Here is a 23619-nt window from a genome sequence, read left to right as displayed (position 1 = left end):
CTAAGTAAACACTATTCCACTATGGATTGCTTTAGAAGAGAAATAGTGTTTAGGAAACCCGGTGAAAAAGAAATAACTCTGATAGGAAGTAAAAGAATACTCCCAGGAAGTTTAATATCAGCGGTAAAAGCTAGCAAACTGTTGAGTAAAGGATGTGAAGCTTATTTAGCATCTGTAGTAGTTTCCCAAGATAAGAAATTAAAACTTGAGGATGTACCTGTAGTACAAGAATTCTTAGATGTGTTCCCTGAAGAATTACTAAGCTTACCGCCTGATAGGGAAGTGGAATTTACTATTGAGTTAATTCCTAGTACTGCACCTATATCCCAAGCACCATATAGGATGGCCCCAACGGAGTTAAAAGTTCAATTACAGGAACTTGTGGATAAGGGGTACATTAGACCCAGTGTATCACCTTGGGGAGCACCAGTCTTGTTTGTTAAGAAGAAAGATAGTACTCTTAGATTATGCATAGACTATAGACAGCTGAATAAGGTGACCATTAAGAATAAGTACCCATTGCCTCGTATAGATGATCTCTTTGATCAGTTAAAGGGAGCAACAGTGTTCTCTAAGATAGATTTGAGGTCAGGCTATCACCAGTTAAAGGTGAAAGACACAGATGTTCCTAAAACTACATTCAGAACTAGATATGGACATTTTGAGTTCCTAGTAATGCCATTTGGACTGAAAAATGCCCCTATGGTATTTATGGACTTGATGAATAGGATATTCCATTCTTATTTGGATCAGTTTGTGATAGTATTCATAGATGACATACTAGTGTATTCTAGTAGTGTGGAAAAACACAAAGAACATCTAAGGATGGTATTACAAACTTTAAAAGAAAAGAAGTTATATGCCAAATTTAGTAAGTGTGATTTTTGGTTAAATCAAGTCATATTTCTTGGGCATATAGTTTCAGCTGACAGAGTTAGTGTTGATTCCCAAAAGATAAAAGCAGTAGTTAATTGGGAACGACCCCTGAATGTAACTGAAGTACGCAATTTTTTGGGTTTAGCAGGTTATTATAGGAGATTCGTGGAGGGTTTCTCTAAGATAGCCCTTCCATTGACAAACTTGACCAAAAAAGATGCGAAGTTTGAATGGTCACCAGAATGCGAGCATAGTTTCCAAGTGTTGAAACAAAGGTTAGTATCAGCACCAGTATTAACTCTACCTACACAGGTAAGGGGTTTAAAGTTTATTGTGATGCATCCCGACAAGGATTAGGATGTGTGCTGATGCAGGAGGGAAATGTAGCCTATGCTTCGCGACAGTTAAAGAAGCATGAATGTAATTAACTTACACATGACTTAGAATTAGCAGCAGTTGTGTTAGCTCTAAAATTGTGGAGACATTACCTGTTTGATGAGTGATGCCATATATTTACAAACCATAAGAATCTAAAGCATATCTTTGATCAAAAGGAACTAAACCTAAGACAGAGAAGATGGCTTGAATTGATTAAAGATTATGACTATACAATTGACTATCACCCAGGTAAAGCAAATATGGTAGCTGATGCCTTAAGTCAAAAAACTAGATCAGCTAGAGCTAGTATTAATTCAATGAAGGCTAGATTGATCCATGAGTTGTATAATGCTAGGGCAGCATTATTAATCGATCGAAAAGGAGGATTACTAGCCTTATTTCAAGTACGTCTTACTCTTGTAGAAAATATTCTACTTGAGCAATTAAAGGATTCTGATCTGAAGAAGTTAGCCTAAGGGTTGATAATTGCTGCAGTCACGCCTTTCTCTAGGCTAAGAGGATGATCTGGGGCAGGGTGTGACAGTTATATCCTGAACAATGTTACCTTGAAAAGTGTTTCTGAAACACCTTTTGAGTTATGGAGAGGCGTAAAGGTAGTTTACGCCACTTCAGGATTTGGGGTTGTCCGGCACATGTGCTAGTGACTAACCCAAAGAAGTTAGAACCGCATTCGAAAGTTTGCCTCTTTGTAGGCTACCCCAAGGAAACGAGAGGGGGATACTTCTATGATCCGAGTGAGAACAAAGTGTTTGTTTCTACAAATGTTATCTTCTTGGAAGAAGACCACATGAAGGATCATAAGCCACGAAGTAAGCTTGTTTTACGTGAGATCTCTAGTGAGACTAAGACTGTTGAGGGTTCAATAAGATTTTTTGAATAGGTCGACAGATCAACAAGATTTGTTGAGGTCGGAACGTCTAGTCAACCAGCTCAAGAGTTGAGACTGCCTCGACGTAGTGGGAGGGTTATGAACCCAACGGATCACTACATGGGTATGAATGAATCCCAAAACGTCATTTCGAATGATGGGGTCGAGGATCCGTTGTCTTTTAAGAAAGCAATGAAGGATGTTGACAAAGATGAATGGGTTTGCCATGAACCAGGAAATGGAGTCTATGTACTTTAATAACGTTTGGGAGCTTGTTGATCCATCTGATGGGGTAAGACCTATTGGGTGTAAGTGGATCTATAAACGAAAGAGAGGTGTAGATGGAAAGGTGCAAACCTTTAAGGCTAGACTCGTGGCAAAGGGTTATACCCAGGTTGAGGGAGTTGACTATGAGGAAACTTTCTCACCTGTTGTCATGCTCAAGTCTATCCGGATTCTCCTGTCCATAGCCACATTTTATGATTATGAAATATGGCAAATGGACGTCAAGACTGTCTTTTTTAATGGTAATCTTGAGGAGACCATTTATATGATTCAACCAGAGGAGTTCATAGTTCCAGATCAAGAGCAAAGAGTTTGCAAGCTTAATAGGTCCATTTATGGGCTGAAACAAGCATCTAGATCTTGGAACATCAGATTTGATATTGCTGTCAAGTCGTTTGGCTTTGATCAGAATGTTGATGAGCCTTGTGTATACAAGAAAATTATCAACAGCTCAGTAGCTTTCCTAGTACTTGATAACAGGTAGAAATGCATGTTATTACATCGCAAATAAGTAAAACAATGAGGGAATATGACAGTAAAAATATACAAAATCATGTCCAAAAGCGTTAAACTGAGAATATTGCGATCGCATGCACCCATCGCATAAAAGCAACTAATTTACTTAATTTTTGCAGGAAAAATGTGTTGGCACAAGTAAAATTGCGATCCAAGGAATTTGGTGTCCGCGCGCATTGAAAGATTGTGATCGCAAAGTCATGCGATCATATGCGCTCGTGAGAAGTTGCTCAAGAAGATGGCCGCATAAAGATGGCGCATCAAGGTGAAAGCATAATAAATCATGAGGGGATGGAAAGCTGATGACGGTCGAATCCGAATTTAGTTGACAAGCTGTTAACGACACACTGTTGCAAACACACTCAACTTTTCGTTGAACATTAATCGGCGCATCAGAGCATAAGATTTAATGACCGCCCATCATTGCAATCATTAGAAAGAAAATCTTCTTCACCTTGAGCTCTATAAATACCAAAGGCCACCATCATTAAAGGAGTTCGACACATAAACAAGTTAGATCAGATAAAAAGTAGATAAGTCGTTAGTCTATAGTTATTCTTATACTTAGAAGGCAGAGGCGAGCAAAGAGAAGAAGACGCCGAGAGGACATTCTTGGACAGCTCGAAAGACTGTTGGAAAGCATTATAAAAGGAAAAAGGGCCGACACTTGTGAAAGCAAGGATATTCTTATGGGCAGCGTTGGAGTGAAAAAATAGTTAAAAGCCACGAGAAGAAAGACGTTGCTACCAGGCTTTTTATCCCTACTTTCCATTGTTGTTTTGTATTCTGCACTTTATTTATAGAAAATGGAATTCTCATTTCAATGTCTGTTCAATCTCTCCACAATTCGCATGAGTAGCTAAATTTCCGAATGGGTTGAGAAGTACTTAGCTAGCATGACCTAAGATCTTCACTTTATGCGATCATCTTGTCTTATGTATGCGTCATTCACCCTTTAGAGATACTTGAGAGAGTAGTCTAAAGAAAGAATTTAGACTTGAGAAAGTCAAATTAGAATCTAGGCTTGAGAGAGTTAGATTAAAACCACATAAGCAAGAGATAGAAACTTAGACATAAGTTCTATTTGCTATTACACATCGCATGCACCCTAAAAGTAGGATATGATAGTATGTGGTCACCTTGTGTATATGTGCATCTTTCATCATCACATAGACAAGAATAGAGGCTTAGATATAAGTCCTATCGACATTATCGTACACATCGCATGTGTCCTAGAATTAAAAACTATGGCATTTGCATTTAGAGATGACATGTTGTTGTGTGTGTGTAGTATGATCGCATAACTTGAATGAAATTTTAGGAAGTGTTAGCTAAATCCCTTCTCAACCCGTTAATCGCATACTCATTGTCATTCTCGATTTCATCAATTCTTTACTCAGACCCGTCGCATAGGATTTATACTTAAACAAAATACCAACCAACTTATTTGTTTTTGTCACTGCAAAGGAATTAAGTTCACTGTCGCATAGTAACTCAGTAGTCCTTATGTTCGATCTTGGACTTATCAGGAAACTTAGTGAGATTTATACATGGGTTTTACTAGGAAAACATGCATATGCAACACATAACTCATCACCGCAAACATACATCATAATCGCATCACATTTACAACGCATCAGTATTGTATGTGGATGATATCCTACTCATTGGGAATAATGTAGGGTATCTGACTGACATTAAGAATTGGCTAGCTGTTTAGTTCCAAATGAAAGATTTGGGTGAGGTACAGTATGTTCTAGAGATCCAGATCATTTAGGATCGTAAGAACAAATGGTTAGCCCTGTCTCAAGCATCATACATTGATCAAATGTTGATCAGGTACAGGATGCAGGATTCCAAGAGGGGATTGTTACCCTTCAGGCATGGAATCGTTTTGTCTAAAAATCAATGTCCTAAGACACCTCAAAGGGTTGAAAAGATGAGATGGATTCCTTATGCTTCTGCTATAGGAAGCTTAATGTATGCAATGTTGTGTACCAGACTCGACATTTGCTATGCAGTAGAGATTATTAGTCGATATCAATCCAATCCAAGATTTGATCACTGGAAGGCGATCAAGACAATCCTCAAGTATCTTCGGAGAATGAGGGACTACATGCTCGTGTATGGAGATACGGATCTAATCCTTACAGGATACACAGACTCTGACTTTCAGGTCGATCGAGATTCTCACAAATCGACATCGGGGTCAGTGTTCACTCTGAATGGGGGAGGACTATAGTATGACGAAGTATCAAGCAAGGATACATCGCGGACTCCACTATATAAGCCGAATATGTAGCCGTTTGTGAAGCAGCTAAAGAGGCTGTTTGGCTGAGGAAATTCCTTTCATATTTGGAAGTTATTCCAAATATAGATTTGCCTATCACTATTTATTGTAATAACAGCAGGGCTGTGGCAAATTCGAAGGAGGCTCAAAATCATCGTCGGGATAAGCACATAGAATGGAAATATCACCTGATCAGGGAGATTGTGCATCACGGTGATGTGATAGTCATGAAGATTGCATTGGAGCACAACGTTGTTGATCCCTTTACAAAGGCCCTCACGACTAAAGTGTTCGAGGGTCACCTAGAGCTCTTGTCAAAAAAGAAAGAGCTTTAAATCTCTTGAAAAAATAAACTCAAGTTTTTTTTACTGAAATCATCAATAAATAATAAGAAATAATTCTTCTTACCAAAAAGAACTTGGTTTAATTAGTCCATAAAAATTAGTGTGAACTAACTCTAGCGGTCTCCTTGTTCTTGAAGAAAACTCTTGTGGAAAACTCTTCCTTGCTTGTTTGTCATAAAGACAACCTTCACAAAATTGATCTGAATGTTTAACATATGGCAGTCCTTTCACCATGTTCTTCCTTGCTAATAGTCTCAAGCCATCAAAGTTTAAATGTCCAAGTCTCAAGTGTCAAATCCAAGATGGATCCTTTAAACATGACTTCAAACATTTAGCAACATCAGTTTGAATGTTTAATATAAAAAAAAAAAAAAAAAACATTTTATTCTTCGTCATTTGCATGTTAGCAATCATATTATCACGATTATCCCTTATCGAAAGACTATAATTCTTCATCAAAATATTAAAGTCTTTCTCTAAAAGTTGTCCCAAACTCAAAAGATTATTGTTCTTCATATCAGGCACATAATAAACATTAGAGATAAACTCATGCTTCCTATTCTTCAAGTTCATCAAAATCTTACCTTTTCCTTTGACACAAATTTTTGTGGCATCACCAAATATGATATTACCACCAATAGATTTATCAAGTTCTACAAACATTGACTTACATCCACACATGTGATTGCTTGCACCGCTATCAAGATACCATGAATTATTTTCACATGTTTCTTCACCTTTGCATGCTAGAAGCAAAGATGACTGACTGTTTTCTTCATCTTTCTCGGCATAATTTTCATTTTCTTCTACTTTGTTCCTAATTCCTAGGAATAATGGTCAAATTTATGACAGTTATAACATTCAACATGTCTTTTATCATATCTTTCTTCATTATTTGATCCTTCTCCATTTGACCTTGAGTAATTTTTTCTTCCACGACCTCTTGATAAACTAGAGTTTGAATTACTCTCATTGAATTACTCTCCTTACTATCGTTTTTTTTTTTATTTAATACAAAGTAAAAATTGTGCTAGTAATTAAATTTTAAATTAGATACGCTAATATTTTGGTATTGTATTATAGAGGTATATTTCAAATCATATAGTTTTAGGTTTCGTTTGGGATTATTGTAGCTTTTAATATAATTGCTGGCAGATGTGCTTTTAGAAAAATCTACTGTGAAAAGAATTAAAATAGTGTGTGGTAAATTTAAGCTTAAACTTGAAGAGGTAGGTTAAAGTGTCCGGTAAATAAATACAAAAATATCTTATTTTAGATATAATAACTAAAATAGACTTATAATCAATTTTTAATCTTTTTTTTGTAGTTTAAAATTTTAAATAAATGTTTAGTATGATAAATATTGTTTGTTATAGACTAGTTTCTAAATATTAAGGAAAATAGCTTTAAAATGAATATGGTATACTTTAAAAAATGATGCATTTAACTTATGAAAAAAAGAAAATGGATTTGATTAAGTGAAAAATAAATAAATATATAAAATAAATCTTCTTTTGAAAGTATAAAATTGAAAAGTGAATATTAATTAAAAATTCTATTTGATTTTAGGAGAATCTAAAAGCTGCTTTTAAAGTCAACATAAAATTAGCATGTTTTTAGAAGTGATTTTAACAAATTTAATTTAAAGGGATAGTTACAAATATAGACATTAAACTCAAATATTAGCAGATATAACATAATGTAAAAATAATTATAAATATGGCCAAATTTAAATAGTTTATCAGTGATATACCATATCACTGGTAAGAGTCTATCATGGATAAACTTGGCTATATTTACAATTTTTTTTAAATGATGTTACACACATGGTTATTTTCCCTAAAAATATTACCAATTGCAATTACTCTAATTTAAATATGTTTTACCAAAAGCAAAAAATGGTTAAGATTTTTTTACAAATGATTTTTTATGCCACTAATGCAATAACAAACGTAGCCTTAATTCATATAAACTAAAGAGTACTTAGTTTTTGTTTAAAGTTTATTTATATCGTAGATAGATGTTATTTTAATCTTATTTTCGTAAAAAGATATTATGTTTTATGTTTAAAATAATAATATGTATTTTTCATTCAAGTTATTCAACCATGGTGAACCTTTTTTCACCAGAAATTATATGAAATAATCATCCACTTATTTTGTAACTTTTGGGGACAAAAAGTTATTCTAATTATTTTTTTTTTAATGAATATTGTTTTTTATTTTCTAAAAACCAATTTTAGTTGTACTTTAAAATTTTTCAAAAAAAAAATTCATTTGAAAACTTCTCCTCAAAATGAAGTGCTACCAATTGAATTAATAGATTGGATAATAACATTACATTCTAACAATTGCAAATAGGTTTTTAGAAAAAATGAAAGCTTTATTTTTTTATGATGATTTTTTAATTATGAAATTGAGGAAAGATTGTCATTGCGGGCCTCTCTCCTATTAACTTTGATATAAACATTTAGCCATAGCAAAATAGGTAAGAAATTATCTCTAAAATTATATAACAAACTAATAGATAATGTGAATACTACGTTTTTTTATAAACCACATAAATAAATACCAAATCATGGCTTTAACATATTATGTATTGGTCTTATATATATACACACATATACATAATATTGATAGGATGAATCTTATAATTTTGTGAATATTTATGTATAGTTATAATTATTATTATTTTTGTTTTTCGTTTTGAAGATTTTGTTATTTTTATAGGTTAAAAATCATACAACCTGAAAAGTTTAATATTTTTAGTATTTATGATAGTATCTATGGTCTATAATAATAGTAGTAATAATAATAATAATAATAACAATAATAATATTATTATTATAATAAATGAATCTCTTATGAAGAAATTTTTTTTATTTGCAATTTAATCTTTTATGAAACATTCAATCAAAATACTATTTCATTCATTGATACTCTCTCTTAAATCAAGTAACACAGCCTGAATAGAATTAGAAAGTTAGTTGGATTTTATTAATTTAAGGAAAATTAAAAATAGTTTTAACGCACTTATAATTATAGCAATAAATTTATGTGATTGAGAACAAATACAAGGAAATTTATTTAGAAAATAAAAATAAAAAGGAGAATCAATATAATTTAATTAATCACGTTGTGATTTTAAAATTTTAAATTAGGAATATTATATTTTAACTCTCTCCATCTTCCCTAATCTTCTCAAGTCTTCTCTCCATATCTTCCCCAATCTTCTTCATTCTCGCATTTTTCTCACTCATCTCAACCAATCTACTCTTCTCTTTTTTTAATCGATTATACCTTTACTCATTTAGAGAAAAAAACTTACACATGAAAGATAAGGATAATGATTATAACAATTATGAACAATAAAATTTTGGAAATTAGAGAAGATGAATGGTTGTGCTATTAAAATTAAGAAAATTTTAAACGAAGAAAATCTCCCTATTTTTCTAACTCCTCCATCAATATCTCTTTCTTCTAGCTTTTTCTTAAATTCTCCCTATCTCCCTCTTCCATGTTGTGTCTCCATTCTCTCTTTAATGGTTGAACTCAATATTGAAAACATGAAGGATTCCATAAAAAATAAGTACTTAATTGGAAATGTTTTTCTAAAGATGTTGCAGCCAGTAATTAGAATTATTTTTCTCTTCTCCATTGTCTCTTCATTTTCTTGTCAATGGTTGAATTCAATACATGAAGGATTTTTCGATTTGGCAAACAAAAAATGTATTTAACAAAAATAAGCACTTACAGTATTTTATTGAGAATTCCATTTTCTTTTTCGGAAGATGTTAGCAATGAAAGTGCTAATTATCAGAATTATTTCCCTCTTTCCTAGTGTCTCTTCATTCTCCCTTCAATGGTTGAATTCAATACCACAAAAAGGGTTTGGAGAAGCACTTACACACATTGATGATAGTTACCTTTGTCTTTGGAGAAGAGATGGACTTTTCTTAAAATCTTTAATCCCCTCCACATTAATTAAATACATGAAACATACCCCTAAATAGGGTTTTGATAGGTAATGAAAGGATTTTTTGTTGAAAAGGTGTCTCTACTTGAGGTTTTGATACGTGAGTTTAAATAACTAACCATTTAAGTCAAAGGACATATTAAGGATATAATAAAAAAATGAGGGACAAAATGGAAAAGATAAAGATTCTCCTCATTTTTTCCTTTTTAATATAGTATTAGTTAGAGGACATGTGTGATGTACGCGACTTAAATCTTTTTATAATAAATATTAAATTTTGATTTAATTGTTCTTTATCACAAAATTTTGATTCAATTTATTGAGTGTAATTAGTAAATATTTGACATGAAATGAAGTAATTTAAAAATTGCGCCTAAAATCATGTTTCAAGTTTATATACAAGGAATGTGAGAAATTGTGAATGTCAATGAAAATTTTTTAGAAGTTTTTTAAAGGGAAATAAAATTTTTAAATATGAACTGTTGGGGATGATGCCCTTAACTCCCGTTTCCTGTAGTTTGTAAACACACTTTTGTACGAACATTTGTGATGTATAATATATGATATTTTCTTCACTACTTGTCTTTGAACATTGGATGTTTTATTTACTTTACCACAAACCAATAAACTCAAATCCTTGGTTGTCATTATGTAACTTAAGCATGTATGTGGTGACATACAAGTGGATTATATCTTAAGTGATAACCAAAATGATCTGTAGTATATGAATCTAGGAGGGAAACCTTATCCTGGTAATACTACAGATGCGGCCTGCTTTGTGGAATAGTTACAAGTGTTGTGATTTGCTATAGATAATCTGATCCTAACCATTCATGTGGGGACGTGCGAGTGGGGGCGTCCTATACAAACAGTTTGTATAAGACCTGACCACGAAATGTTAACGTCTCATTATATAACGTCGTTCATGATAGAGACTTCACTTCACTAGGATGACCATAGATAACATGACCTCAATCCTGAGTGAGTTAAGAACTCCTGCCTTTGAAGGCGGTCCTTTGATTTGCATGGGTGCGAGTGGCCAGGTCGCCGACTCAAACCTACCACTTTAGGGATTCGTCTGATTTGGGAGCTAGGAACTCAGCTACACAAGATGAAATTCACTCATTCCCCGAAACAGGAGTAAGTAGATAGATTGCTCCCTTAAGGGCTAATCCCGAGGCTTGAACGATATGGTGCCACACACCTTCTCATGACCCGAGAGGTGTCCACACATAATAGACCATGTTGTATTGTTCATTAGATGGATCAGTGGTACCTAAGGAGTTAGATGTAACTACAGGGGCAAAACGTAAAATTTGCCCAGCTATACTTACGAGCATCTGTGAAGGGTTATTTGATGTTGGCCTTTTGGCCCTTAATCTCAAATTAATTAATTAATCAATGTTTTGATGATAAAAAAACTCAATTTTTAATTACTGAAAATCTTAGTGTTTTAATATGTCCATGGCGTAGAGCTCAGAACAACGATTTCAACACCTCTTGAATCACTCAAACCGGAGTTAAAACGAAGATGATATGACCGAAACAAGTCTATAGGGAAAATATCGCGGTGGATGACGTGGTATAACCCGACCATTTGCCTGTAAACATGTGGCAGCATATTGGTTGAATGGTGGATCATTAAGAGATTAACATATGATAGACTTTTGATTTTTGGATTGATTTAAAATTTAAAAAAAAATGAAATTTAAAAGAAATTTAAAAGGAAAATAAATTTAACATTATTTTATGTTTGTGTCTAATGGCTAGTTTTTTATACATAATATGCTTTTTATTTTTGGATTGACTTTAAAAAGAAAATGAATTAAAAGAAAAATGAATTTAATATTATTTTATGTTTGTAGTTTTTGACACATGGTATGTTTTTTTATTTTTTGGATTAATTTTAAAAATAAAATGAATTTCAAAAGAAAAGTAATTTAATATTATATTTTTTTTTTTTGTATCTAACGACTAGTTTAGTTTAAAATCGCTACTATTGATTTTTTTTTCCAAAATCCAATGGTCCAAATTAATTGTGGTTTCTAAAAATTTTTCCATCTCTATATAAACGATCTTCCTCTCCAAATTTTAAACTAACAAATTTTACATTTCATAATCCTCCAAAACTCAAAAGTTTCATTGTTGTTCTCTCTAAGTTTCCAATTTTTTTTTTCTTTTCATCTTATTCTTGAGAGATTGTTATTGTATTGTGAGGATAAACTTGTTGAGTGCTTAAACTTGTAAATCCACTCTAGTGAGAGTTGTATTGTGTTCTTCAAAAATTCCAACATTTGTAACGGTTTGATCCTAAACCGTGGAAAGGATCGGGTTTGCTATTGAACCCGTAAAAAGAGCGGTGGTGTAACAGTTGGGCTCTAATCCATGGAAAGAGTCAGAAAGATTTTATTCAAATTCTCAAGAGGCGCTTGAGGAGTGGAGTAGGTCGAGTTTTACCGAACCGCTATAAAAATTACGGTGTCTTCTTCTCTAACTCTTTCTTTTTTATTTTTGCAATAAATTTAAGCAGTTTATTATATGTTTTAGTTTGTTCTTATTTATTTGCTAAAATTTGGTAGAATTAAATTATCACATTTTTGTCATCTTATTTGTTGCATAAATTGAATTTTTCTTATTATTTATAAAAAGTGTATTAATTAGTTTAATTGGGTTAATTTAGAAAAAAAAAAGTTTAATTAAACTCTATTCACCCCCTCTAAGGTTGCCATATCGATCCAATAGTTGATTAGTTATCTCCGATGGATACAAAAATATATCGATAAGGAGAGTTCAACTGTCAGTCTTCAGTGGAATGCCTGACAGTTAACGAATGGTGGATCTCGTGGCTAAAGAGTTTAGTCAGCTATTCACGTACCACTGGAGCTTCGAGCCATAGGTTCATAAGGTCCTCTTAGTAGCTCAATGGATTCAAGTTGAGAATTAGTTTTTGGGTCAGTTTGAAATATTCAAATTGACAAGAGGGAGTTTGATTATATATGATATGATTGAACTGGTTAATTTTATTTGATATGATTGACTTTATGTATGAGATACATTAATTGGAGGAAAATAGAAATAAATATGATTTATAGCTAGTGGAGGAGAAAACACTATGGTTTATATATGATATTAAACTATAGGTTAATAAATATACTATGATTATATTTATGATTATTAATTTGACAATTATGGGATAATTGTGCACGCCGTTTTCTCCATAACTGTGTGTTAGTGGGAAGTTTGATTCAGTTTTCATAAATGAATAATAAAATGAAAATCGTTTTCATTTTGCAATAAATCATGGAATTCGCTCATGAGTAGTGTGCTGCCTATTGCTTAGTAAATTGAGAGACTATATGATAGCTCGAATTTTACTACATGATCCCATACATGCACGCGCATCTTCTAAACGATCGCCTACGTTTTACTAAATGATCGTCTAGTGTCCGGGCTTTTACTAAACGATCGTATAGACGATCGTTGCCTTTTTCCTATACGATCATGTACTTCATCTAAACGATCAAGCATTTTGTCTATACAATAGACTAAGCTTTCTCCCACTTCCTTATCGTTGTATACGATCTTCATATCCTCCTCCCCTCTACCAAATCCCAACAGAGGCCACTCTTTGGATTCTCACACTGAGAATATCGAGAGTTCCAAGTGGTGGTGTTGTCCCCTTTCTCTTCTGTTCATGTGGAGGCCGTTCGTGGTAGACGATCGGGTGTTGGTGAACGACTGGCTTGACATTTAGCGAGAGCGAGAGAAGCCTGTTCGCTTAGAGAGAACGAGCTTTGCTGTGAAGAAAGAGTCTTCAACTGATATATATTGTTCTCTTGTTATTTAATCTTAAAGCATGCTGGATGCATATCTGTCTGTTTGAATGTAAATGTGGTAATTCGGTCACAATGTCTTTGGAAAGATCCGCTTCCGCTCAGAGGTACTCTTGTATAAGAGTTCCTTTATGAACATACTTATATAATTTGATTTAAATTTTAAATAGTTGATGTGAAATAAAGTATAAAAAGAGAAAAGGAAATATAGAAATAGATGAATGAATAAAATTATAATAAAAATGACGTGATTGGAATAAAAGTGATACAACACAATAATATAACTTAATCATTATTTCATAGGTCAATTCTTTATATAATTCTTTGAAGATAATGATTTTTTTAGGGGAAAAAATAATGAAGGAAGATATTGGAAATAAAAGCCAATTTTTAAAAAATGAATCTTGTAATTTTCCAAAGAAAAGAATTGCTTGTTAATATTTTTTTAAATAAAACCTCTCATCTCAAAGTCTTTTTTTTTCATGTATTTGATTTAAAAAGTCTATAATAATTATTTAATATATGTATTCAAAATTCCAAATAATACAATACCTATAAAATGGATTCAATTTTATTAATTCAATAAAAGTTAAAAATAATTTAATATTTCTGTAAATTTATTATTGAGAACAAATACATAAAAGAAGTAATACATTCTAAAAAATAAATAATTAGATAATGGTTAGCTAGTAATTATTGCTTTAAATTAGTTTTTTTAAAAAATATTTCATTTCTTTTGATTTTTTTTTTAAATATATAAGGCAACAAATAAGCAATTCTAAAAAAAGTATTTCAAAAACATGAAATATAAGTATTTTAATATCCAATTCAATTGTTTCATTTAAGTGACTATAACAAACTTTGAGTTTTATTTAAGTGACTATAACAAACTTTGAGTTCTAAAATTTCAGTTGATGCCACCACATGTTGTATTCATGGGATATTTAATTATTATTTTTTTAAATGTCCCTCGAAGGAACAAGAAAAAAAAAACCACAAACACTAAAAGAAATAAATTTTGCATATCAAATTGTATTTTATTCAATTTTAATTAATATTTATTTACTTCATTCTTTCTTTATCTTTTTAGAAAAATATTGTTAATCAAATGAATCTCCTAATTAAAATTTAAGAAACAAAATCTCTCATTGGTGTGTTTAGTTTAATGGCTAGCAATTTAAGGATTTTAACTTAATTTTTAAAAAATAGATACAAACGAAAGATTCAACAAAAAAAAAAAAAAAACCTTTCCCTAAATCCATGAAAATCCTAGATTTAAGTATTTCTCTTGATAAAAATCTAAAAAATTAAACAAAATTAAATTTTTAAAAAAAAAAACTTATTGCAAGAAGCAAAGGATGATTCTGAAACAAAGAGAGAATTTGAGAGTGAATTCTCCTTTATGTCTTCCTCCTTTCTTCATTTATGAAACTACGATTGAGTTTCTACAACTTGAGATTTTTTTCTTTACTCGGATTCGCACTCACTATCATTTGTCAAATGTTTCATCGCCTTCTACCTCCTTTGATTGAAAGAGTACATGTGAAAGTTTTTCTTTCAGAGAATTAAATCAAATCATTAACTACCCCTTAAATCTAAAATTATGAAAGGGTTGGAATGTCATGAAACAATGGGTTGAATCATAATGAATCATTAAATCTAATTTCATTTAGAAGAAAAAAAAAAAAAAAAAACCATAACATCGGGTATAATAACAAAGATTCTCCCATTTTTAAAATATATAGTTATTATCTATTTTAAACTACATATGGCCTATTAGCTCAGTTGGTTAGAGCGTCGTGCTAATAACGCGAATGGGCCAAATATTTTCGTTTTAGTTTTCTTTTTTTTCTTGTACTCTATTGCTCTATCAGCCTATAATAACACGTGGAAAGGCCGATGGCCCTTTTGACTACCAACTTCGGCACGTATGTTGCCTAAACAACTAAAAGTATTTTATTTTTAATTAATATATATATAACGGAAGTTCTTTTTCGTATTAATATATCTTCTATTTTTTTTTAATTTTTATAATCAAATTCATAAAAATTTTAATAGAGTTGGATGGCCTAAAGAGGTGAAATAAAAAGTTGGTTGTTTTCTATTTTCAGTTTTTAAAATTAGATTAAACTTTTCATCCTTTTTAAAAGTTTAAAATTCATTTGAATTATAAGCTAAATTTCAAACACATATCTCTTTTTTCTTTTTTCTTTTTTTGGGTTTTATAAACCACTCATTTCAAATATACAAACTTTTTGCAAACAATTTGGTGGTGGTTTTTAGTTTTTAAAAATTACTCTTTTTCTGAAAATAATTTTAACTATTTTCTTTGTATGATTTGATTCTCAACAAACTTTCATAGTTTTCTTTAATTATTATTCTTCTTTTTTAACGTTTATAATAAACAATTTATTGCTCAAGAGTGAGAAAAAAACAAAGAAATGTTTAGAAATAATGATTAAGTTTTAACTTTTTTTTAACACAAATGAATTAAGAACAAATAGTTATTGGAGAAGTCTCTTTTTTTCTCCTTTTGTAAAATTGCTCGTAATCAATAACATTTTGAAAATAGGAATTAAAATGAAATCATCAATAGAAGTTTATCATTCAAAAATGGACGAAAAGTATAAAACATATCATCCCATATATTTTTTAAAGTTTTAAAATTTGACTAATCGAGAGGTAAAAATTTAAATTTATCCAATCCAAATTATTGTAGTAAAAAAAGTTGGTAAATGATAGTTATTTGAATATAATAGTATCCAACATTTATGTTAAACATCTCAAAAAACAACCCAATATACGAAAGATAAGGTTTTGCATCAAGTTTAACAACAATAGAAGTGGAGGTTCAAACCTATAATATTTTGGTTGAAAAGATACTACATCAACTCTGACACATTAAAAAGATGCTCAAATTGGTCTACATATGTATATCCCAATTAACTAATGTCCCAATTTTTCTAATAATAATGTATCAAAATGTGAAGCAACTTCACCAATCATTTATAATCAAACTATTTTTGTAACGACCCGATTCCTTAGGATTTAAGTTAGGTCGTTATTGAAATACATGTATGCATGAAACTTAAAACGACACTCTTTTATAGTGAAATAAATGCTAACTAAATAAAGTCAAATAAAATATTTTCATTAAAACTAAATAAAAGTCAAATAACAGGGTACTCCTAAATCATAATTAGAAATTTAATGAGTCTAGAAAACTGTAAAAGTTTGGAAACGAATACTAATCAGTAAGTTTGAAACATGGAGATTGGAAGTGGAAAAATATTAAAAAAATCTAAACATCTTGAGCGGAAACATAAAATTGGTCACAGTGACTCGATCACAGAGAAATGGTGAGTATAAAATACTCAGTAAGTAACTCCACTACTGAGGTCAGGCTAGACATCTATGTCCTCTAGATGTCTACCTCTAGTGGAACATATAAACTGCTCTAGTCCTCATGGGACTCATACATGCATGAAAACTTAATTCTATCCTACTATAGTTATGTATGTCCACTACCTCTAGTAAAGGATCCACAACCTCTGTTGAATCTCGAAGGAAACACAATCTCTTACATATGCATGGTTATGCATACACCTCTTTCGTATACACATAAACCACTTATTGTGTACCTCTTTCGTACACATGCTTACATATACACATTTTTCGTATACACATAACCCACTGAATATGTACCTCTTTCGTACATCTAGTTATGTATACACCTCTTTCGTGTACACATAACCCACTGAGTATGTACCTCTTTCGTACACCCTAGTACCCTCTGGGTATGTATCACTTTCATATACACCAACCCTAGTACATCTCTTTCATGTACTAGCGCTTTTGAACGTGCATCACTTTCATGCAGTCACATAGTCTGGAAAGGAAAAAAAATTACATTTAACTTCATATTACATATAACATTCATCTAATCATGAATCCTCTAAAATCTCCTGATCAAGATCAGGCTAGTTAACCTCAACATACGTAATAAATCTAGTATTAATGGATCCACTCTAGTACATCACTTTCACGCACTAACTCATGTAACAATCAAACATTTGAAATTTCATAATACATCATATAACTTACGCACTTTCATAATAAATCACATCAATAAGCACAACAACAAAATTCCAACTTTCACATAACTTTAAAACATTTCCGTAGTGTGTTGCTTAACTCATAATTTAGGGTCATGCCCAATCGTCCTTTTAATATATTTCATAAAATTCTAAATCATGCTCATACATTAACGTGCTTCAGTCATATTATCACATGCTCATATATCTTTTCTAAACAGTCTATTAAATCTCAGAACAGTCAAAATTATCCTTGTAACTAGTCTTACAATTCTCAACATCAATAGATCAAATACAACCATATGGAATCACATACCATCTCATGCTAGCATTCAAGTGTCTATGTGCACAAATAAATCTTTCAAATCTCATACCAGAACATACATTGGTCATACTATACTATCAGTCCATCATGCTATCATTCTGCCATATCATTCATTTATCATGCTAGCATACATCTAATGTATGGCTCGTGGCCAGTTCCAGTAGTAAGATTACTTACCTTTAATCGCAAACTCTAGAAACTAGAAGCTCAACCTCTTCCTTGCCCAATGGAACATTGAACCAAACAAACATGCAAAACAACTTTAATCCTTGTTGGTTGTTGTTCGAAATTTGGAGCCATTAAGAAGTGGGTAACTCAAATCTAACGTTGAAATAGAATAGGGAACTGTTGAACAATTGTCAAAAGGGGAAAAACTTTGTTGTTAGGGTGTTTTGATCATGCGAGATGCTGCTTAAAGTTGTTAGAAGTCGTAAACATTGTGGCCGTTGAAGTTATATGCTGCAGTGTCAGAGGACATTGCTTGGAGATCGTAGGCATTGTCGTTGTTCGTTGAAAGGAGAAAACGAACAGATGGGAGGTGGAGTTTGACTTTTTATAATAATAATAATAATAATAATAATAATAATAATAATAATAATAATAATAATAATAATAATAAAACAAAAAAAAAATATAATTACATTTAATTCCTTTCCGTTTTATAATATTAAATTCCATTACATTTTATTTTTTTCCGTTTTACTATTAAATTCTTTTCCGTTTCAAAAGAAAATTAATTTCTGTCATTAATTTTCGAATTGAATAATTTACGCCAACAATTAAATTTCTGTACTTATATCTGAAGTCCAAAATTCTAAAAATGTCCTCCAACTAATAACAATTATTGAAATTTTAAATAATAAAGTTACTGAAATTACATTATTACTAAAAATATGCGGGATGTTACAATTTCGATTTACATTAAAGATAGCTCAAGTGAGATGTAAATATGTGAATAACGAAGAAATTTATAGAATTTCTTTACCCATATGTTTTTTTAAAGATAACTTTATTTATTTATTTATTTCCTTTTTTTCTTTTGTTTTTGGGCTCAAAGAGCTTCTATTTACCCAATCTCACGGTTGTTTTTGTTTTCACTTTGGTTATGTTTCCAACACTGCGGTGGCTCTTGTATTTAATGCCCATCCAAAGTCAACCTTTTTCTTTTTCAAAATTTGGCTACGATTATAGAGATTTTCCCTTGATTACATTACACCAAAGATGCTAGGTAGTTTCTATCAAGCATAGGCCTCTCCAATGTCTTATTTTTCTTGACCTAAAATTTACCTTCGACACGAGAAATTACATGTAATCTATATCAAAATTTCTCTCATACAATTACTTCATCGTCATATAGATTAATCTGTCTTTTTGCTTTCTTAAACATGCATTCATCCATAAATTTTTATTGTGTAAATTATTGTGATAGACAAAATTTTTTTGGATTTCTTAGTCTCACCTTCTCTAAAACTATGAAAAAAAAAATTCTTTGATAGAAAATATGATTAAAAGTTGTACATCAACTATCTCTTTTGATCTTTTTTTTCCAAATAAAAGAATTTGGTTGAATTTTTTAGTTTTTTTTCCTCTTATAAATATTAACACATAGATGAAGATTCTAATATCCTATTTTAGTTGCAAACATAACCCAATTCAATATATAAGAAATTTTTACTTCTCTTAAAATAGTCCTTTTTTTTAAAAAAGGAAACTATATCTCATACTTAGAATAATGTAATATTAAAAAATATATATAAAGAGGATTAAACTTAAAATTACAAATCAAATAAAAAAAATTTCCATTTATAAACATACTTTATAGATTAAGTCAGATAACAACATGATTTTGACCTATAATTTATTATAATTGTCAGATCTAAATATATGTCTACAATAAAGTAGTAAACCCTACTCAACTGTTATTATCTTTAGATTGAGTTAGCTTAAACCATTCAATCTATTTTAATAAAAATGACAAAAAATACCTCAAGTATGGTAAGTAAATACAATGAATATGTAGTTAAAAAGGATTTAGGGAAGGGAAAAGAAATAAAAATAACAAATTAGGTAAAAGGGTAAAATGTGGGAAGCTTCTAATTCCTGAAATAGTAGAATAAATGGGCCTGGATTTGAAGATTGGGAAAAATGGATTTGGGCCATTAATTAATGAGGAATTTATTAATTAATTAATTTTAGCACGCGCCAATGAATGCGAATGGGAAAAGAATTCATAGGGTCAGAGCTGTGAAAGGAAGGAAAAATCCTATCTGGATATAGGAACAAATTTCAACCCAACACGCTTCAATATTCCCTCTCTCTATCTCTTTTTTCTTTTTTTTTTTTTTTTTTCATTCTCCTAATAATCTTAATTCTTTGCTCAGATCAAATTTTCCGGCCGTCGTTTCGTTTCGGAAACTTCGGTTTCTCGTTTTCATGGTGGAGTTTCCTTTCAATTTCAATATTGATTGATTCTGTGATGATGATGGATGGATGAGACTCTTAACTAAACCAGAAACTCCAAAAGGGAAAAGAAAAAAATTTCTCTACTTGTGTATTTGATTTTGGGACATTCTTCTTCTTCTTCTTCTTCTAGCTAATGTAAATTGACCCACTTCCAAAAATTTTCTTGTAATTCTTTGAGGACGAAATTCCGGCTGTTCTTCGTTTTCTCAAGGAATATTCCGCAGTTTTTTGATCTGGGTTCTTCTTAATTTATTGTTCAAGTTGTTTTTTGTGTTTTTTAATTTTGTTTGTGACTTGGGTTTTGTGTAATTTTTGACGACTCTTCTTCTTCTTCTTCCTTTCGACAGCCACTCTGAGTTTGGATTCCTGAAAACGATCGGTTAAACTTTTCTTCAGGATCGAATCAGATCTATTCTCTGTCATTTGGGTTTCTTTTCTTTTTTGTTTCTTTCAAAAAATTTCCTAATGGATTATGACGATTTTGCTTTTCCACCACTGGGTTTTCTCTGCAATTTCTAGCGTTTTTTTTCCTCTCCTTTCTCTTTTGTTTATTGTCAGAGTCTGGAAGTGGAATAATAAACTTCCATCGTAGATCCGTTTCTGTTTCCAGAGTTCACTACTGAAAACGAGAACTACAAGCGTTTTTCTTTTTCAGATTGTTTATCGGGAAGATAACCTTTCTCTCAATCAATCTTCGATTCTTCTAAACAACTCTAAAAATGGTTCGGTTGGATTTAGATGATTTCCGAACTATATTAGATACAGCCGGTGTCGATGTTTGGACTTTCATCGATACAGCTATGGAAGTCGCTTCATTGGATTATGGTAATCAATTGAAGAATCGGAGAGATGGAATCGTCGAGAGGCTCTATGCGTTGACTTCGCCGCCGTCTCGATGTCGGAACTGTGATACGGATCGCAACCATGACGGTCGCTCTAATGGCTGCGAAATCAAACAGAGCCCCGGTGAGGTGAAGGGAGCTTCCCCTTCGACGCCGCAGTTTGTTGCAGTGGACGGAGATGATGATGGAGTAGACCCACATGGAGGTTTGTTTGATGATGAACAGAAGAAGGTTTTGGAAATTAAGGAGCAGCTCGAAATTCCTCACCAGGTTTTCTTCTTTTGATTCTGATTGTATAGAATATTGTTTGATTGTCTTATGGGAATTTTCTCGTAACTTTACCAATTTGTGATTGTTTTGGCTTGTTTCAGCCTGAAGATGGTTTGGTTGAACTGCTTCAAAACTTAGCAGACATGGATATAACATTCCAAGCTCTCAAGGTAAGCGTTTATGGGGTTTTTTCTTGTTCTTTGTGAATGTAAATTCTTCTTCTTCTTCTCTGTTTCTTAAGTATTCTTGTTCTTGTTTTCTTATATAGGAAACTGATATTGGAAGGCATGTGAATCGGTTGAGGAAGCATTCATCTAACGATGTTCGACGATTGGTGAAACATCTTGTCAGGTACATAAATTTTTTACATATATGAATAAATGGTTGATGATTGTTAATAACTTCGGTTTGTATTGTGGGTTTTTATCAGAAAATGGAAGGAGATTGTGGATGAATGGGTCAGGTTGAATCAGCCTGGGGAGCAAACAGCTACACTCTTAGGTAGAAACTAGTTTTAACTTCATAATTCAATTCCTTCAGAAGGTTAAATCTTAGGCACTCTGTTGTTGAAAAATTTAGCTAAGAATGGTTTCTACTGTTATTGACAGCTGATGGTGATTCACCCCAGCAAAAAGCTCCTCAAAATGGTTATCATCAGGTGAACTGAAATCATTGATCTAATGGGTTCTAATGTCTGCTTTCTTTATGTGAAAAGATCGAGAAGTTTATCCTTTTTGTAGTTTCATTACGGCCGTGTTTCTAATGATATGTTGTTGTGTAGGTTCCTGATTTTGCATACTCTCCGAATCCACACAGTGAGTATTGAATTTGAGCTTCTTGATTCACTTGTCATCATTTATTATGGATTGATTTGGTTTCTCATTTTCTCTCCTTTTTTCTTTGTCTTGTTAGATGGAGGTTCTGGGTCTGATCGAAATAACTCAGAACCGGAACCGAAGGGAAAATCCGTTCCAAGAAGAGATGCTCCGCCTAAACCAGCACAACCAGCTCCAACATCGTCTTTAACTCCTCAAAATGTATGGTAACCAAATTAGAGTCTTTTAACTCTATGTTTGGTTGCCAAAAATGGAGGAAGAAAATTGAAACTTTCGATTCTTATGCTTCCGAAAACATAACAAACTTAACTCAAACTGGCATCAATTGTGTTGAAATTTGACAAAATTTTTTGAGTGGTAGGTCTAAATTTTCTCAGGTCCCAGATGATATGCATGGTCTTAATTACAGTCTGCCAAATTTTGTCTTCAGCAAATTAGCTGTTTTAGGAAGGTTTTCTTATTATATCTATTGAATTGATGGCATGCAGAGACAGAAAGAACAACAGAAAGAAGCAAATTTTGATTCCCAAAAGCTTGCATCAGCTAGAAAAAGGCTTCAAGAGAATTATAAAGAAGCTGAAAATGGTTTGGCCTATAGCTTTCTTCCATTTGATTTCATTTTCTGACTCTTTTTGGAACAAACAAACCATACTAATTTCTGTTTGTCTGTTTCTTTTTATTGAAGCTAAAAGGCAAAGAACAATCCAAGTCATGGACATCCATGAGATCCCAAAGCCAAAGAATGCCTTCTTCTCGAAGAACAAAGGCAGCGGCGGTGGTTCTCAAGGCAGACACTGGTGATATTTGGCAATGCAGTAAATGCAAACATCTTCTAAATTAGGTTCTCCGTAATCGTCGAATTGGTTTATCATCATCCTTTCTATTTGTTACATCTTTTGATCATTAAATTCTTAACTTCTCTATCAAGTTTAAAGAGAATCAAATACTACTTTTCACGTAAATTTTCTCTTAATAAGCAATGCTAATACTGATATGTTGTTCATCTACCGAGTCTTGAAACGTCACTGCCTGGTCTTATGTCAACTGTGCTTTTCTGGTTTGGATCAAATCAAGGGGCAGGGGAAAGGTGGTTCATTAGTCATCTTTGACCTTGGAAAAGATTATTTATTATAGAAAGAACTTAAGTTGGGGCCAGCACATGGGGGATGTGAATGTGGATATGGGGTTTGGTTTGGCTTGCAAGTGGTTTCTCTTTATTTTTCTTCATATAATATATATTTTGGAACATGGGGCTTGGCCTAACATAAGGAAGGATGGTTTTTCTACATGGAAAAAGTTTTTTACTTTTCTAGGATGTGGGGTAGAGGATGAGAAACTTGATGCTCATTCAAAGATCAGATCTTTGACAAAGGATACATTTTTAAAGCAAAAGATATGGATAT

At 32.0% G+C, this 23619-nt stretch overlaps 1 protein-coding gene across 2 annotated transcripts; it reads left to right on the top strand.

Annotated features, from left to right (window-relative positions):
* Nucleotides 1-20010: 20010 nt before the first annotated feature.
* Nucleotides 20011-23219, top strand: LOC120074002 (Transcription elongation factor (TFIIS) family protein). 2 transcript variants are annotated; one of them, XM_039026962.2, is made up of 9 exons: nucleotides 20011-21380; nucleotides 21482-21550; nucleotides 21649-21731; nucleotides 21811-21881; nucleotides 21989-22038; nucleotides 22162-22195; nucleotides 22293-22417; nucleotides 22705-22801; nucleotides 22902-23219. In XM_039026962.2, exons 1-9 carry the CDS (start codon nucleotides 20988-20990, stop codon nucleotides 23015-23017), a joined length of 1038 nt encoding a protein of 345 aa, XP_038882890.1. In that variant the 5' UTR covers nucleotides 20011-20987; the 3' UTR covers nucleotides 23018-23219. The 2 variants fall into 2 exon arrangements, 1 of the variants encoding a protein (XP_038882890.1); XR_016528371.1 differs by having other exon boundaries at nucleotides 20013-21380; nucleotides 22293-22573.
* The last annotated feature ends 400 nt before the right edge of the window (nucleotides 23220-23619 follow it).

This window comes from Benincasa hispida, chromosome 3, assembly GCF_027475165.1.
Source record: "Benincasa hispida cultivar pf3 chromosome 3, pf3_genome.v1.1, whole genome shotgun sequence".
NCBI lineage: Eukaryota > Viridiplantae > Streptophyta > Magnoliopsida > Cucurbitales > Cucurbitaceae > Benincasa > Benincasa hispida.
Note: the sequence above shows the minus strand (reverse complement) of the source record. Positions and strands in the feature narration are given on the sequence as shown.

Coding starts and splice junctions, on each gene's coding strand:
- LOC120074002 (XM_039026962.2), top strand. CDS start 20,988: ATGGTTCGGTTGGATTTAGATGATTTCCGAACTATATTAGATACAGCC. Junction 21,381..21,481: donor AGCTCGAAATTCCTCACCAG/GTTTTCTTCTTT, acceptor GGCTTGTTTCAG/CCTGAAGATGGTTTGGTTGA. Junction 22,196..22,292: donor ATACTCTCCGAATCCACACA/GTGAGTATTGAA, acceptor TTGTCTTGTTAG/ATGGAGGTTCTGGGTCTGAT.